The sequence below is a fragment of the Eptesicus fuscus genome, chromosome 2 (assembly GCF_027574615.1).
Source record: "Eptesicus fuscus isolate TK198812 chromosome 2, DD_ASM_mEF_20220401, whole genome shotgun sequence".
Classification (NCBI taxonomy): Eukaryota; Metazoa; Chordata; class Mammalia; order Chiroptera; family Vespertilionidae; genus Eptesicus; species Eptesicus fuscus.
Window position 1 is genome coordinate 114,939,439 of NC_072474.1, and position 17,642 is coordinate 114,957,080.

Below are 17,642 nucleotides of genomic sequence, written 5' to 3' on the forward strand. Positions count from 1 at the left end.
CGGTAAAAGCAGATTTACTAATCTGATGTATTGCACTGCTAACGAAGTCAGGCCCCAAGCAAGCCTGTACTTTCCCGTGTTTTCTTAAAATAAGCTGAAGGAGACCTGGTATTATTTTCACTTCAAACCACTGAGAAACTGAAGCACTGATAAAGCTGCTGTTCTGCACCGAGCCCTGTGAGGGTGTTAATGGGTTCTCTTGAACCTTTTGGAAGTTCTCACCCCTCCTGCCATCTTAATAGGTGCCAAGCGTTTGCAGAGCCGTGACAGCCCAACCCGCAGGACCGGGGCGGACGAGGGCATCTCCCACTGCAGCTTCCGATGGTCCCTGTGGTGGGGGTTCTCGTCCCCTCCCCGCCGCACACTCGGCGTGGTCTCTGGGGTTTCCTCCCGGGTCCTTCTGCCCGTGGCAGCGCTCGGGGCTCCTGATTGGTGCGATCAAAGGCGTTCGGGCTCCGAGCCACTGGCTTTTCCTCTAGCCTCGATGCCCCCGGGACATGATGGCAACTTAACCCACAGTGAAGTGCCTGCTGTTTGCCGGGTGCAGGGAACAGAGCAGTAAAGAGGAGGAGCCAGGTTCGCCGCAGGAGGCCTCCATTCCAGGAGGACGGGGAGGACCAGGAACCACGCAACCAAAGCTTTGGAAGGTGGTCGGGGCGGGGCCCCTGGCTCCTGACCCCGCCCAGCTACTGGCGGGTCCGGGACCTGGGGCAGGCGGCCTCTCCCATTCAGTGCACGGCTCTGACCGCAGACGCTGTCCATTGGCTTCTGCAGTGTTGACCGGAAATGATGCCCGGGCTCTGGGCCAGCGGTCCCCACACTTGTCTGTACTTTCCACAACTTCCAAGGCTGTATCTCACTTCCAGACCCCCTGGCCCGGGGAGGGCTGGGCATTCTCCAAGATCCCCAGGCGCTGGCACTGGGCTCAACAAAGGACACCTACCCGAAAAGCCCGTTTTACAGACAAAGAGACTAAGGCCGGGCAGGGAGGACCCCGCAGCGACGTCCCCGGGGCCGAGGCCGGGCGCGGGGTTCGCCCACAGAGGCCTCCTGCCTCCAGCCAGGCGGGGGCGGGGACCCCTCCCCGCACACCTGCCCCGGGGCAGGGGCGCCCATCGATGCGCTCCGCCGCTCGGCTCCCCACGCCTGGTCCCTGCCGCTCGAGCCCCTTCCCCCTCCCGGCCGCTTCCCACTTCCAAGATGGCCGCGGGTGGAGCCGACCAGGTAGGGAGGCCCCAGGCGGGTGTCCACGGGGGCCCCGCGGCCACCAAGATGCTCTCAGACACCCCTCGCGGCTCCGCCTGGCCCTCGGGAGAGACAGGGGCCGGAGACGCCGGCCGGGCCCTCGGCGGACGGGCGAGCGGGCCTGAGGAAGGGCTGCGGGGCGAGCGTCCAGCTCCAGGAGCGGCGGCGGCGAGGCGCGGCGGGCGGCGGCAGCGCGGGCGGAAGAGCGGCCGCGGCCGGCAGGGGGCGGGGCGAGGGCGCGCGGGGCGGGGCGGGGCGAGGGCGCGCGGGGCGGGGCGGGGCGAGGGCGCGCGGGGCGGGGCGAGGGCGCGCGGGGCGGGGCGAGGGCGCGCGGGGCGGGGCGAGGGCGCGCGGGGCGGGGCGAGGGCGCGCGGGGCGGGGCGAGGGCGCGCTCCGCTGGGGGCCTAGGGCGGCTCGCGCGCACCTGCTCTCGGCCGCCGCCGGCCGCGCTCCTGGCGTACTCGCCGCGCAAGTTGCGGGTCCCGCGGGACTTGGGGTGCCGGCCCCCCGGCCCCGGGATGGCGTCGCGGCCGAGCTAATTCGGGTACTGCGGGCTGTGGCGGGGGCGGGGCGGGGCGGGGAGGGAGGGGCCCGGCGCGCGGGCGCTGCCACCTGCTGCAGCGCGGGCCGGAGCGGGAGGCGGCCTGAGGCGGCCGGGAGGGCAGCGCGGGGCCGGTCCTGCCCGGGCGCCCCCTCCGGCGCCGGGGAGCGCGAGGGGCCCGGGGGACACTGCGGCGCCCGGCGGCACTCCAGCGCCGCTCGGTGAGACGCGCGCCCGACACGCCGCTTTTCCGGAACTTGACGAAAAGTTTCCCCTCAGCGGCGCGGGGCTCGCGGGCCCGGAGCGGACCCGGCTGGGCGCGCGGACCCGCCCCTCCCGGCCGCCGCGACCTTTCCTCCTCGGGGCCCCGGTGCCCGGCACCTGCCGCCCTCCGCTGTGGAGCCCCCGGGCCCCGACGCCCTCCTGGGATGCCCGTCCCTCGGCGGGGACCCCCTGCGCCTCGGTGGCCCCGGCTGGGAGGCCCCCGGTGTGTGTCGGGGCGCTGCCCAGGCGGCCCCGGGGCAGGGAGCCGCGTGGAGGAAGGAGCGGACGGCTGGCGGCCGCGGGGGCGAGGCCGCGGCGGGGACGGCCCCTGAGGAAGCGGAGCGCTGGCCCTGCGCACCTCGCCGGGCATTGCGGGGCCGGGTCCGGCCTGGCCCCGGGAAGCCATTTCTGCCCCAAACTGCCCAGGGCACCGTTTCCACCAGCGGAACTGGGAGCGTTGCTTTGGAAAGGGGTCTGTCTGTGCGGGAGGCTCCGGGGCCAGGACCGCGGCCGCCAAGCTCACCCTGCCTTGGTGGGGGGCGGGGGGCGGGCGGCCGCAGGTGGGTGCTGCGTGGCCGCTCCTCCTCCCAGCAGTGGCCGCTTCCTCTTGCCCCGCTCGTCGGCGGTCAGCCCCGCTCTCAGGTCTGGGTGTGGCTTCTCCCCACCTTACCTGCCCAGGGGCTGTCCCTGCCTCCCCTCCGGAGCTGAGCTGCCTTGGTTGTCCTGTGTGTGTGACCCCTTGAGGCCCTGGGCTCCACCTGACCCCCAGCCCTGTGAGAACCCGGCGGCACTTGGGGTTGAGTGAGTGCCCCTCCGGGAAACATTAGGGAGGCAGAGGGGGCTCCAGACTCTGCGCCCCTCGGGGTCCTGCATGCCCAGCAGGTGGGAGGTGGCGGCAGGTCCCCGCCCGGCGCCTCGCTCTGCACTGAGCTGGGTTTGCTCCACGTGTGTGGACAGTGTTCCCAGTGTGCCCCAGCCTCCCTGGCGTTTGCTGCTGATCGCCCGCAGTTCTCCCGTTAGGCACCCTCCCTCTGCCTCTCCACCCCTCCACTCCCCACCCCTGCACCTCTGCCCCACTCCCCTCTGTCCAGTGGGTGGATGTCTGACCTTCATGCCCCCACTTCCTCTTGCGGGTGCTCTGCCGAAGGCCTCCTGGTGAGGACCCAGCTTATCAGAGCAACTGGTTTTGGAGTCTGCCTCTCCCCTGTTGGTCAGCACATCTGACCTTCCTGTCGCCGCCTCAGCCCAGGGGTTGCCTGCCCAGCGTGTTGTGCTTGCTGGTGGACCTTGGAGACCTTGGTGGTCATTAAAACAGACATTTACTCGCCCAAAAGGGTTTTAGGAAAATGATTGTGTTGTTAATGTTTGTTTTAGGGCGGGCATAAACTTTCTAGGGCCAGGGCTGTTTAGAATTCTAGACTGTCAAGCTGGAAGGACCCCAGGTAGATCAGCTGGGCCAGACTTCTCATTTTACAGATGGGGAAGTTGAGGCCCAGGCTCAGTCGGTGCCACAGAGCAAGTGCGAGGGGAGGTGTGAATGGCAGGAAGAAGCTGCACGGAGGCAGTGCAGGTGGAATGGCTTGCTGGTGCAAATGAGCTGCTAAAACAGTGGGCGGAGCTGGCTGGCCCTCTCGGGGCCCAGGAAAGAACACAGCCAGCTCTTCTGGGGCTTAACTGGAGCCTGGCACCGAGCCTGGCACCGTTCCGAAGGCTTCCCGTGGATTTCTTCCCTGATCTCGTCAGCTGCCGGAGGAGATGGGGTCTAGTATGGGCCCCGCTTTACTACATAGAAAGTGAGGCATGGGACAATTAAGAAACTAGTTTAAGGTCATACAAAATGGAGGAGCTGGGATTTCAACCCAATCTATCTTCAGACCCTGCTGCACCCCCCCCCCCTTTATTTTATTTTTCAAACTTTTCTATTGAAGCTAACATACATACAGAAGAAAATTATTAACTGTTTAGCTTATTGATTGTCACAAAATTTAGGGCCTGTGTTCTTAAGCACTCCAGCAAGCCATATATGTGGGCCTTGATGTCAGGCCTGGTTTGAATCCAGTTTCTGTCGCTGTGTGAACTTGGGTGAGTTCCTTAGCCTCTCTGAATCTCAGTTCTTCACTGTACTTGCCAGGTGTGTGCTGCTTGGAGCATGTGATAGTAGCTAGCATGCTTGGTCATGGTAAATGTTTGGTAAGTGATTTCTTTTTTAAAAAAATGTATTTTTATTGATTTAAGATAAGGAAGGGAGAAGGAGAGAGAGCTAGAAATATCAACGATGAGAGAGAATCATTGATCAGCTGCCCCCTGTACGCCCCACACTGGGGATCGAGCCTGCAACCCAGGCATGTGCTCTGACCGAGAATCGAACCGTGACCTCCTGGTTCATAGGTTGACAATCAACCACTGAGCCGCCGGCTGGGCTAAATGATTTCTCCTATAAACAACTAGAGGCCCGGTGCATGAAAATTCATTCACTGGAGTGGTGGGTCCCTCAGCCTGGCCTGCCCCTCTCACAGTCCGGGAGCCCTCAGGGGCGGGAGGTGACCCGGTGATCAGGGGAAGGCGATGCCCCATCACACCTCTGCTGCTGCCACTGCCGGCAGCACAAGCCTCGGCCGGCCCTGGTTACCTGAGCCTCAGGTGGCCCTGGGTGGCTGGGCAGCCGCCATCCAAGGCTTGCCTGTGCCTTGGGCCGGCCCTGGGCGGCTGAGGGGCTGAGAGGACTGGGCGCTGCCATCTTGTGGCTGTGGGTGCCACCATCTTTGAGGGCATGACGGTCAATTAGCATATTCCCTCTTAATTAGATAGGATTGAGATTACACATTATGTTGGCTTTGTTCAGTGGTCTGAATGTCTTGCTAACCTGTCAGTTGCCTCTTAATCACATGGGTACTTACATGACGGCTGGTTTGGTATTTCACTAAATGTAGCTGAAACATTTTGGGATGCGCGGAATCCCCCATGCATTGAGAGTTCTTGATTGAAAATGTCCCTGCTCCCCTCCTCCCCCCGTGCCTTTTAAACATAACCACCTTTGGGCAGTATAACTCCAATGTCTGTTCCCTAGGGTTCTAAAGGAGCCTTGGGACCCTCCGCAGTTTAACCGTTTCTCCCTGGTTTGCTGATGGACCAAAGCTTACACATTGTGTTAAATGCCAGGTCCCTAGAAGTTGCCACTCACCCCGCAGAGGACTATATTGAGCTTCTGAGAAATTCTTTATTTTAGGATTTTTAAAAAAATCCTAAAGAATAACACATTTAAAAACATTTAAAAATTCAACTATAAAGCTCGCCATTCTATGTATGACCCCGGCACAGCCACTTTATTACATGTTACGTATACCTTCCATGCCTCTGTCTTCCTGTCTGTGGGTGGCAGTGACAGGGTCGTTGGGGGGGTTATACCGATGGTGGGTGTGAACACGGAACACAGGGCCCAGCGTGTAATGCACACTTGGTGAGCAGAGCGGCTGCTCCTGTGAATTGTTAATTGTTAATGCCGAGGCACCTGAGACCTGGAACACCCTGTGCCTTCCTTCCCAGGAACCTCCCTGCCTGAGCCAGGCCTGGGTGAGCAGGAGAGATGGGGGTTGGTGCTGGGCAGCCCTCTGAAGCGGGCTCCCACGCGGAGATGCCACACAGATAGCGGAAGAGTAAACTAGGGGCCAGGGGTGGGGCTGGGTTGATGGGGGGCGTGGCGGCGAAGGTGAGTGCACGCAGTCTCCTTGGAGGACAGCAGTGTCCCCATGCTGAGCAGGTGGCTCTCCTCTGCAGGACCCAGACCGGAGCCTGCACAGGGAGGGCTGCGTGGATGGGCAGCATCCCTTCTCAAAGCCACCCACGAGGGCACCCCCTCCCGAGGGCATAACGAAGTCATTTGGTTTTAGCTCCATCAGCTCTTCCTTGTATTTATGAAGAGCTCGCCAAGACTTAGTCCTGTTGCTCTTTAAGGCGGTTCAATTAAACTGTTGCTTCAAGATGGAACTGGTTTTGAAAGCCTTACTGGAAATCAGTGGCAGAGCCGCTGCCCGCTTTCTGACTGTTAAACCTGAGACGCGGCGCGTGGAGGGCAGGGTGTTCCAGGCTCTCAGGCGCTGGTCTTTGCGACCGACCTCAGACCTCAGTTTGGGCCGGCGGGTAGCACTCAGACGGCCTTGCTGCCTGAACTTAATCCTCCGCTACCCTTGGCGTCTAGTGTGCTTCCTCTTGTCGGGGCGGGGAGGGCTAGTCTTTACACCGTCTCCGCGCTCCCATGGCTGGTACCGGCTGTGCCCAAAGACACCGAGAGCCTGGGGTGCGCCCCCGCTGTGGGGGCCACTGCTGCGGGGCGGGGGTGCTCGGCCACGGCGGCTTGGACTTGGGGAAACAAACCTGAGGAGGGAGGAATTGTGCTTGTCTTTCCAACACCATCGCCTGCTGACAGGGTTCCTCGCCGGCTCGTCTGGCGGCAGCCATGATGCTCAGGGTGGTCACCGCTTCCCTGCTGTGTCTGTCGTCCGCTCACATGCCAGGAGCTCCAGGGGACGGATTTTCTCCCTCCTCTTGTTACCTCCACTGCTTACCTTGTTTTGGGGACATAACCCAGCTCTCAGCAGATGTTTCTTGGATGGACTGTTCCTGAAACCTGCCCACTTAGAACATAGCCGTTAGTCCTAATTAATTCAGCAAATAGGTTTTTGAATCCTTAGTCCATGCCAGGCCTTTGGCCAGGCAGTGTGTGCAGAGTCTGTGAGTGCTGCGCCTGCCTGACGCTTAGAAGCCTGTGCGAGGAGACATGGGGTCAGCTGTAGATCCAGTTGTTTCAGGAGGAGTGTGGCCAAAGGGGCCGGGAAGAAGGAGGGCCTGCGGCTTCCGGCAGAGTGAGGAAGGCTTCTCAGAGGAGGTGGCCTTGGAATGTTCCGGGTGTGTCTCCTGATGGCACCTGTTACCAGCTCCCCAGGCGCCGAAGGCAGAGAGGACCTTGGGCACGGCGCCGCGGTCCTGGGTGTTGAGAGAACTGAGAGTGGCTGGGGAGGCTGGGGAGGCTGGCAGGGACGGATCGGGAGGGCCCTGTGCCAGCTCAGGGAATTGAGGCTTATTCTGTCTTTAGAGAACGTGTGACTTGGAGGCGGGCCAGCGGCAGCTGGCCTCCTGGCGGGCTCCCACAGTCCCCCCTGCAGCCTGCCTTGGAAGCACGCACTCTGAGCGCGAGGCAGGGGCTCTGGAGGGCGGCTTCGGCCTGGCGCTGGTGGCACCAGGTGGCAGGGTGTGAGGACAGGCGGCCTTGGCCCTTGCAGATTTTGGTTTTAGAGTGTGTTGCAAGCGGAAGTACTTCTTTCCTTTTAGGTTTATTTCCCCGAAGGCTAACACCCTGTTCCTGAGGTTTAAGGAACTTAAACTGGACTTGGAACCAGCGGAGGCCTCAAAGGTGGCTCAGCCTCAAAGGTGGCTCAGCCTCTCCCTCAGAAGAGGCTCTCGGCTGCTGTCCGTGACCCCCACGGCCGAGGGGAGACGGAGCACGAGGTGTTCCTGCCATTCTGGTGCCAACATTTCAGTTCATGTTCTGGCAGGGACTGGAGCTTTCCATGAGGCTAAAGGAGAGGAGAGTCAGTTTATTGGGCACCTACTGTGTGTCAGATGCAGGCTGTGGTGTGCTGGCGCTGTCACCAAACCTCGCGTCATTTATCCTCAGGCCTACCTGGGATTTCTGTGGTATGGCCCCATTTTCCTGCTGGGGAGGAGGGAAGTTGAGGCTCAGAAAGGTTGAGCATCTCCCCCGAGGTTGCCCCAGCTGCTAAGGGGCAGAGCCTCTGCTCCCCTGAGGGCTTCCTCTTGGGGTCGGCTTTTCACCCTTGGCTGTGGGAGTGTTGATGGTGTTTTGATAATTCTAATTACCTTTGACATCGCCAGAGATTAGTTCTTAACGATGCACTAAATATGTTCCTTTCCATATTTTCCTTTTAATTAAAAAAAAAAGTAAAACTTTCAGGTTTGTGTATGTTGGACTCACTCTGTGAGTGCCGGTCTTATTTCAGGGTTTCCCCAGGGCAGGCTCAGAGGTGGCTTGCTGTGGCCTTGCCCGGGAGTGGCTCCAGCCCAGGAAAGCGGGCCCTGTGAGCCGAAGCGCTTTTAGAATGTGCTCACAGGGGGGCTGGGTGCTCAGACCCTTTCGGAGGATGCACTGAGTTTTTGCTCTGTAGGTTGGAGAACACTTATCATTTCATTTTTGTATTAAACTCTAATTTTGTCTGTAGCACAGTGTGGTTCTACCTTCCAAGAGAAGTTGGTAACCAGTTAGCATAACATCGTGGTTAGATCTTCCTTCCTTCCTCGCTGGGTCACAGTTCAGGCTTTTCTGTGTAGTGCAATCTGTTTCTGAATTCTGCATCTCGATTTATTCCTTCATATTTCTACTCTTTGCTCCAGAACTGTACTGACTGGTTCCTTCCATCGCCGGGAGGGAGAGTAATCTCTCCTCCCTTTTCTGCTCTTAATGACTTTGCTTTTGCTGTGTTGACATTGAGAGGAGGGCCAGGCTTCTGGAAGGGGAGCAGGAAGGCTCTTTGTAAAAGCTACAACGACACCCGAAAGAAAGAGTGCTTATCACTGTTCTGCCGGCTCCAGAACCTTCAGCCTCGCGCTGTTTGTGCCTGCCGGGGGCCGGGGCCTAGTGAATGCCGTTCTCCTGGTGCTTTATTTCATTCTCCCAAGGCAGGAAGGTAGAGCTCGGAGTAGAACCCAGGCATGTCAGGGTCCAGAGTCCCGTTCTCTGGGTTGTTCTGCTCCATGGGTCAGATTTATTTTTATAAAAAATATATTGATTTCAGAGAGGAAGGGAGAGGAAGAGAGAGAGAGAAACATCAACGATGAGAGAATCATTGATCGGCTGCCTCCTGCACACCCCCTACCGGGGATCAAGCCCACAACCCAGGCATGTGCCCTGAGCAGGAATCAAACCGTGACCTCCTGGTTCATAGCTCCATGCTCAACCACACCAGCTGGGCCATAGGTCAGATTAAAATGCAGCACCAGGTCTCCTTAGTTTTGAAATTTTAAAGGACAGTAGAAGGTGACATAACACATGCCAGGGTCCTCAGTCCTCTGGGGCTGTGCTGTCCAGGCCGGTGCAGCTCTCACCCCCTCTTCCCACCCCGTCTTCAGCAGAGAACTGTCGGCAGGGCCCTGGATGTGTGTGTCACTGGCGGCTTTGACTCTTCCCACTCAGGTCTTTATTGTAGGGTTATGGTATTTATGTTCCTTTATTGTTTATCCGTCTTCGCTGAGCCAGCCTTCCGACCTGGTTTTCATAACTGCAAACTCAGCCATTCATCCACTAGGAATGGCCTACTTGGGGGTTAGTCCCATAGATCCCAGCCCTGCCGCCAGGTAACAGTGTGATCTTGGGCCTGTTTCTTAACCGCTTTGAGCCTCAGTTTCTTACCTCGAAGTCCTGAGTGAGTTGACTGAAAAATTTGTGGAGGGCATGCGAAAGTGGGCATGGCTGGGGTAATCTCACTGCATGTGGCATATACAATTTATCTTCTCGTTTTCTAAAGCAAATTGATTTTTATGCTGTCTCAGAACAAGTAGAACCTTGACTTCTATATGGGTTATGAATTCACACACTTCCGACAGACACAGCCTGTTTATCACCGAGAAAAACACACACATACGAAAAAGCAAAACCCTGCCTCTCCTGGCGCCGTCCTCATGCTGCCGCCGTGTTCTCCTGGGGGTCGGCGGTGTGACTGGTGGGTGGTGATGAGGATGGCAAAGATGACATTTTATATATTTTTACCCTTCGCGTATCCTTTGTGTTGTCTTCCTGTTATTTTACATGACGATCGTTTATGTTAAAACTCTGGCATCTGGTCCTGAATGAAAAGTTGGGTCTGTGGGACTTCTTCCAAGGGTTCCTTTAAAGGGGTGTCAGGACATTCGAGCTGTGCAGCAGAAGAGTGGCGTCTTTGGCTTTTACGTCCACTGCCTAAATTCCCATGTTGATGTTTTTTCTAGTTTCTCCTTGGACCAAGATGACTGATGGAAACCTTTCCAGCTCTACAAATGGCGTGGCCTTGATGGGCATTCTGGATGGTCGGCCAGGAAACCATATTCAGAACCTGCAACACTTGAATCTTAAGGCGCCCAGATCCCTCTCGTTGCCAGAGTGTGGGTCCAAGCTGAAACTCGGGGCTCTAGACCAGCACAGCCTGCAGTCCGTGGACTCAGGCATTCCTACCCTAGAGATCGGCAACCCGGAGCCCGTCCCCTGCAGCGTGGTCCATGTGAAGAGGAAACAGTCTGAGTCGGAGATAGTTCCTGAGCGGGCCTGCCAGAGCGCATGCCCGCTGCCGTCCTACGCGCCACCAGCCCCCACCAGCGCCGAGCGGGAGCAGAGTGTGCGGAAGTCCTCCACGTTCCCCAGGACGGGCTATGACTCGGTGAAGCTCTACAGCCCCACCTCCAAAGCCCTGAACCGCAGTGATGATGTGTCCGTCTGCAGCGTGTCCAGTCTCGGCACAGAGCTTTCCACCACCCTGTCCGTCAGTAATGAGGACATCTTGGACCTCATGGTCACGAGCAGCTCCAGTGCCATTGTGACCCTGGAGAATGACGATGACCCGCAGTTTACTGACGTCACCTTGAGCTCCATCAAGGAAACCCATGACCTACACCAGCAGGACTGTGCTGATGGAATTGCAGAGGGAAGTAAATTGAAAAAATTGGGACCATTTAGTAACTTCTTTACAAGGTAATGCCATCTTTGTTTCTCCAGAGGATTGAGGTTGTGGCATTCAGACCAGTTGAACTGTTCTTGTCTGAAACGTGTGTGTGTTAGGAAACCCTGTTGAGCAGGCCCTGTGTCAGGCAGGTGAGCAGGCCTTTCCCCAGTAGCCCAGAGTCCTGTGGGGAGTTGCTGGACTGGTCTGTGGGGATGCTGCTTTTTGATTCCTCGCTGTTAGCTGTCACTCTGTGTCCCTGGCTCTCTCGCACAGTCTGTTGTCACTTTCCGCCCCTGACCTGCTACGGCTGAGGGTGACCCACAAGTGGTCCGTGTTACCAAATCAGCAGCCTTTGTCAGCCTGATTCTCTGAAGGGCCCTTGACGCTAATACCTTGAGTCTCCTGGGCCAACCAGAGGGTGCTGATGTGGTTGATGTCAGAGTTAGTAACCCACATTTCTAACTCCAGCCCCTATTTGCATAACCCAGGCCTGGTATTTCTGGGTGTCTGTCGCTGCTGAGATGTGTGCTGTCACCTGTGTTGGGACTAGGCCATGCACCCTACTCCCCATGGTGCCCTGTCACCCAGGAGCCAAACCAGGGCTGCTGGGGTCCCTGTGTCTCACCACAAGCCCTGTGGGGACAGCTCCTGCTTCGGCCTCTTCTCTGTGCTTTCGTGTTTTCATTCAGCACGTGTTCGCGTCCTAGGCTCTGCTCTTGGCAGGTGATACGGGAGTAATGCGGTGGTAGGAATGGTGATAAGTAATGACTGTCGGTGGGCTTACAGGCGGTGGGAGTAGGCACAACAGTCAGTCTCACAAGCAAGCGGGAGTGCTATGAGGAGGGCACGGCTGTGGAGAGGGTGTGCGGAGAGCGGCCATTTGCTCACAGCTGCTCTGCAGAGGGCCCTGGCCCAGGGCTTGGCAGGTGGGAGCATTCCTGCGGTCGACCCTGGCCGCCCCATGTGTGTGGCCCCAGCAAAACCCATGCTGGGCACTGCATACAGGGCGTTCCTTCCAGATGGTGCGATGTGCTGGCATCAGGCGTCTGTGACTGTGGGCACGCACGCCAACCTGCCGCTGCCTCAGCTGCTTCATCAGCTGAATGTGGGGGCCCTTGCAGATGAGTCCAGGACCTGTCCTGAGTGAGCCTCTGACCAGGGCTGTGTTTTGTGGGCACCTTTTCTCTGATGTGCTGACAGACAGGCATGGGGCTCCCAGGAGTAGCCTTCCTGGTCTCAGAGTGCATCACTCAACCTTGCCCTCTTGGGGAGGGACCCGGGAACTCTAGGGGAGACTGTCACTCTCCCTGCTGAGGCCGTGTCCTAAGGTGGTGTAGTGGCAGTTCAGGTTGGTGTGGCCGCACTGACCCCTTTACTCAGGCCAGTGTTGCAGCGTTTCCTGTTTATGGTACCCCCTGGGTGCCGTTCAGGCTCCTCAGATCCATCCCTGAACTCCAGAATCAGGACCTCAGCGAAGGGCCCGGGGGATAGGCTTTCGGAATCCCTTGGGGTTCTTGGCAGATTTGGGAAACCTTGCTCACAGTGCGGGTGGCTGGGAGCTACACAGAGGAAAGAGCTTAGCTTTGGAATTCAAGAGACCTGTACCCCATATCCTAGCTGTGTGACCTTGCAAAAGTTACTCCACCTCTCTGAACTAGTTTTCTCATCTCTAAAATAACATTTTAAGTGCCTAGCACATGGTGCTGCTGTGTTCACGTACGGTGTGCTCTTACCTTTGTCGTCCTCGGCACCCTTGTGCTTTCTGTCTCAGCTTCCGCATCTGCAAAATGGGGGTTATGAGACCTACCTCTTGTAGTCATGGGACAGAAGTGGGTCACACATGTGAAACAGTACAGACCAGACAAGTGTGAACGGTACAGACCCAGACAAGTGTGAACGGTACAGACCCAGACAAGTGTGAACGGTACAGACCCAGACAAGTGTGAACGGTACAGACCCAGACAAGTGTGAACGGTACAGACCCAGACAAGTGTGAACAGTACAGACCCAGACAAGTGTGAAGCAGTGCCGACGGAGCAAGCCTTGAAGTCTCAGTTGCTTGTTGTGATTCTCCTGACTGCCTTGTCTCTGTCTGTTTCGGAGCCTCTTCTGTGTGATTATTTCTAAAGCTGCTGGTTCTTGAAAATCCTTTTCAGCTGTTTGCCGCCGAAATCAGATGTCGCCTCTTTGCTTTATTCCTTGGTTGTCTCCTTATCCTTGTTCTGATGGCTGAGACATTATCGTGAGCCATCACTAAGTACCCGTGGGAAGCTAGTGGAATATTAATGACAAATGAATCAAATATGAAATCATGGGCATGTCTAGTGAGTTTTGTCCTAGAATCTTCAAGTATTAGAGGAGAGTGTCGATCTAGATTTCCTTTGAAGAGGAAAGGGCTCTGGACCAAAAATATTTGGAACCTACTAAACATTTTACAGGTGAGTAAATTTACAGGGGAGTTACAGAGAGGGCCTGGCACACAGTAGGTACTCAGAGGACTGCAGGCTGTGTGAGTTTCTGTTGAGGGCAGGTCCTTTGGGGTTCCCAGCCCAGGCTCCTGAGTCATCCTGTTTCTTCACTTTATCCCCTGAGCCCAAGCGACTCTCTCTACCCTAGCGCCTGTCTGTTCTCCTTATCCTCACTGAGTCAAGTTCTAGGTTGAGGAAGGAAGCGTAGGCAGGATCGTGGGAGGCTAGTCTAGGACAAAGGGGCTCGGGGGGAGGAAGGGGTGGAGATGGTCAGGAACCTGTGGCCTGAGAAGCAGGCCTGTCGGTGACTCCGGCTGCTTGAGGAGGGTGGCCTGGAGGAGAGGGAGCAGATGAGTAGCAGGAAGGCTGGCTTGGGCCTGGCCACTGCCAAGTGGAAGCTGCAGGCCCAGCTCTCATTTTTTTCTTTCATTCAGGCTGTGATAAGATCCCTGTGGCAGACTCCACTCTGGGCTTAGAGATAGTCCCTGCCCTCAAGGAGCTTACTGCTGGTTGGGAAGACAGACCAGGCACTGTGGGGCAGGGCGAGGTCCAGCGGTCCAGAGCACTGGGTCAGGAGTCAGGCTGGCTGGGTTCAATGTGAGCGCTCTTACTTAACAGCTGTGTGACCTTTGGCAAGTTACTTCACCTCTCTGAGCCTTAAATGGAGCATAAAACTACTGTGCAAGGTTAGAGATCAAATAGGTAAAGCATCCAGCACACTTCTTGACAATACCTAAGTAGTAGCCACCCATGATTCCAATAGAAATAATTATCATTTCTAAAAAACGTTTCTAAAGCCTTTTCTGGTTCTTGTCCCGACATTGTGCTTACTCCAGTCCGTCCACTAGTGAAAAAGCTGCCTCAAGATTTCTCCCCTTTGGCATTGTTGGCATTTGGGGATGGGTGATTTCTGGGCACTGCAGGCTGCTTGGCAGCCTCCCTGGCCTCTCCCACTAGATGCCCGTCACAGCCCAGTTTTGACAGTGAACAATGCCCTAGACATTGCTGAATGTCCGGGGCGGGGGCGGATCGCCCAGCCTCGGAGAACCCTGAGCTAGCAGGCTGTGAAATGTTGGGGTTTAATTGCTTCCTTGAAGGAAATTTACGACTGTAATGCCGTTGGAGCGGGATCCTCGCCTTGGATAGAGGGGTCCTGTGGTCCCAGTGTGGTTATCAGTGTTTCTGTGGACGCCCAGGCGGCAGCTATGAGAGGAGCTCAGCGGCTTGTATCGCACGGGAGGCGGCTGCTTCTGAGAAGCCCAGGGTTTGGGCTGCTCATCGGCTCTGGTCTGGAGGGTAGTGATTAGCTCCGACCACTCACGTCTTCCTTTGTGGAACCGCTTATTAAGCTCTCAGAGAGATGCTCCAAGTACGCTTTGCTGACGAGAGATGCTAGGATGGAAGGAAGGGGCTTGCCAGGGGAAGACACAGGCAGAGGGAACAGCTCGCGGAAGGCCGGGGCGGCGGGGGGGGGGGGGGGGGGCTGGGGCAGGGGGGGGCGGGTAGTGGGGAGGTAGGGAGTGTGTGTGTGCATGCACCTGGCTGTGTTTAAAGAACTGTAATGATGCGTTTTTCCGGTCTGCTTCCTGGCTGGCTGAGGGCCCCTGGGGGCCCGGTCTACGTCTGGTTCACCCTGGCATCGAGTTGTAAACCAGAGATAGAAACGAGGAGTGTGGTGGTCAAGAGCCGAGCTGCTCAGACCCAGGTTTGAACCACAGTTCTGCTCTTTTTGACCTGTGACATCAAGAAACTCACTTAACCTCTGTGATCCCCAGGGGTACAGGATGACATGGGTTAAATGTTCCTCTTATAAAGAGTTGGTGTGAGGGTCAAACGAGATAATACAGTAAAGCTTTGGGCACAGACCAGAAATGCAGGTTGGATTTCTGGCCTGGCGTTCTGCCTTGTAGGTTGGGGTTTCACATAAGAGTTCACTTTTTTAAAAAGGCCCTGCTATATGAACAAGTTTGAAACCATTGGCTTAGAAAGTAAGTCCCCGGCTTGTAGAGCACTTGCTGTGAAAGCGCTCAAGCAAAATTTTAGTTCCTGTACTGACCTGGGCTTTGGGGTGTGATTCTTTGGGAGGTGATATGAGCGGCGCTAAGGGAGAAATGTGCTCTTTGCTTTCTTTTGAGGGGTGAGTTAGCTTACGAGCAGGTGGGTGCCCTCCGAGGTGTGCGGCAGCCAGAGCCACCTGGGGCTCGCCAGGTGCCATTCTCAGACTTTCATGTGGTCGCCTTGTTTCACTGCCAGCAGCCTGTGAGAGAGTGATGTGGCCGATCTGTGGGCTGGCTTGTTCATGCTCCCGACCGCTTTCCTCCGGGGCGCCTCCTGCACTCTGCAAGCCAGAGCCTTAAACACGTACATTTCCCAAAGTCTCTTGCCGTGGGGTTCTGGGTGTGAATTGGGGGCCATGTGCGAGGGATTGAAGTTTGGTGGAGGCCACTTTTCTTCCCCTCGGGCTGGTTTCTGCTATCCAGTGATGCCATGGAGGCGGGAGGCTCTCCTGCAGCAGCGTCCTGTGGTGACGCTGGGGTGGATGAATGGCTGCAAGCTGTGGTGGCTTCCTGACCTGCTGCACCCTGGGGTTCCTTAGTCCAGGGGCAGCTCAGGTGCGGCAGCTCCCCGCTGCGTGAGGTCTCTATCCAGGGAGCCATCCCCGGGGGCCAGTTTAGAGCTGATGACTTCAGCCCTTACAGTGATTTCCAAATCATCTAACTCCTTGAGTTCAGTCCTTTCCTGCTTGAAGTTCCCGGGGTGGCGTCTGTGTCCGCACTGAGAGCTGGTGGGTTCAGGTAGGCACTGCAGATAACTCTCATTTAGGTGAGGAAACTGAGGCAGGGGTGGCCAAGTAGCTTGCAAGGGATACAAAAATGATACAGGGTTTGGGTCTTGAGCTTGTTTCTTATCTGGAAAATAGAAATAAGTTCATTTTCAAAGTGTTGTTGGAATAAAACAGGGAGGAAATGTACATGGATGTAAAGCACTGACATATGACAGGCATTTCATATCTTTTCTATCATTATTATTCTTCCTGACCGACTAGTTTTCTGCTACTTTGACCATTTTAGAATTATCATCAATGAACTGAGATGTAACATTGTAACTGACTTTTCTACACAATGTGCCTGCTGATGTTCTTGGTGACTGCCCCGGTATCAGGGATACACAGAAAACCTGCTGAGTATCTGAGCTGCTGGGTGGTGTGTGTGCACGTGTGTACGCACCCTGTGCGTTCTCTTGACCTAGCGTTTCCTGGCGTGTGGTCTCGGGTGAGGCAGGCACTCGGCTGTCTGGGGCTGTGAGTGAGCTGCGGATCCCCCTTACAGAGCTGTGGAATGGAAGCAGACCGAGCTCCAGGTGCCCAAGATGACGGTCTGCGCAGGAGCCGAGGAACCTAGCTGCTGCAGGGGCTCCGAGCGGCCTGGGAGCAGCTCCCCCGGAGGAGGCAGCAGCCACCTGTCCTGGCCGGCCCTGCACCCCCCCCCCCCCCCCCCCCAGAGCACTCACAGGCTCCGTAGAGATTGTCTCTGCCCTGGAGATGGCGGAGAGGCTCTCTGCATGGGCTCCCGATGCCGAGCGGCCACTGGAACATGCCCTTGTCCAGCTCCAGATGCCCGCCCTTTCTGCTGAAGCCTCTCCACCGCCTCCTGTAAGCTGTGCCAGGAGCACCTCGGGGAGCAGGGGCTGGAGAGCAGGGGGAGCGGAGCTGCAGCTGGCGCAGTGCAGGTCTGCGGGCCAGTGTCGGAGCTGAGGGGTCCTCTGCAGCCGTGGGCGGGAGAGGCTCACCTTTCCCCCCTCAGCCTGGGTGACCCCTTCCTGGAATAGGTTCCATTTCTGCCCCTCCCTGCCGCGCACACTTTAAATGAGGAGAACCCACTGGAGATCCCAGGACGCGGAGGGCTCTCCTCCTGTGGTTCCCTGGCTCCCAGCCCATGCCCTAGGGCAGTGTCATCTGTGGGTCCCCCAGCCCGTGCCCTAGGGCAGTGTCATCTGTGGGTCCCCCAGCCCGTGCCCTGTGGGACCGCGTCTCACTCATCCCATGCTGGCACCTAGCGAGAACTCCACAATGCTCCTCACATAGTGAATCCAGATGCCATTCATTTCCTCGGTGATACGTACCCAGGACCCGGTACAGCAGCCAGCAGGCCCCTTCCCCCAAGTACAAGTACCGATGGCACTGGAGTCCGCTGCAGGCACACAGCTGCAAGAGCGGCCCCGTCAGGCTCAGTGCTGGAGAAGTAAAAAGCAGGGTGCCCCGGGCGGAAGAGTGAGGGGGGAGGTACATTTTAAGTGGGGTGGTCAGGGAGGCTGTCACTGGGCAGTGACATTTGAGCAGAGCTGTGAACGAGATGAGGGAGAAGTGTGTTCTGGTCGAAGGAGCCGCAGGAACGGAGGCTGTGGGGCTGGCAGGGGCTTGCC

At 57.3% G+C, this 17,642-nt stretch overlaps 1 protein-coding gene across 5 annotated transcripts in view; it reads left to right on the forward strand.

The window, feature by feature from the left end:
- Nucleotides 1-1,043: 1,043 nt before the first annotated feature.
- Nucleotides 1,044-17,642, forward strand: part of TBC1D14 (TBC1 domain family member 14) — a 73,040-nt gene continuing 56,441 nt past the window's right edge. Inside the window, exons 1-2 of one of the 5 annotated variants that reach the window (XM_054708263.1) lie at nucleotides 1,044-1,224; nucleotides 10,046-10,781. In XM_054708263.1, coding sequence (XP_054564238.1) covers nucleotides 1,119-1,224; nucleotides 10,046-10,781 — 842 coding nt within the window. In that variant the 5' untranslated portion in view covers nucleotides 1,044-1,118. Of the gene's footprint in view, nucleotides 1,225-1,653; nucleotides 1,790-1,992; nucleotides 2,008-10,045; nucleotides 10,782-17,642 lie in introns of those variants that run through there. The other 4 variants (XM_054708256.1, XM_008150889.3, XM_054708267.1 and 1 more) reach the window with 4 other exon arrangements.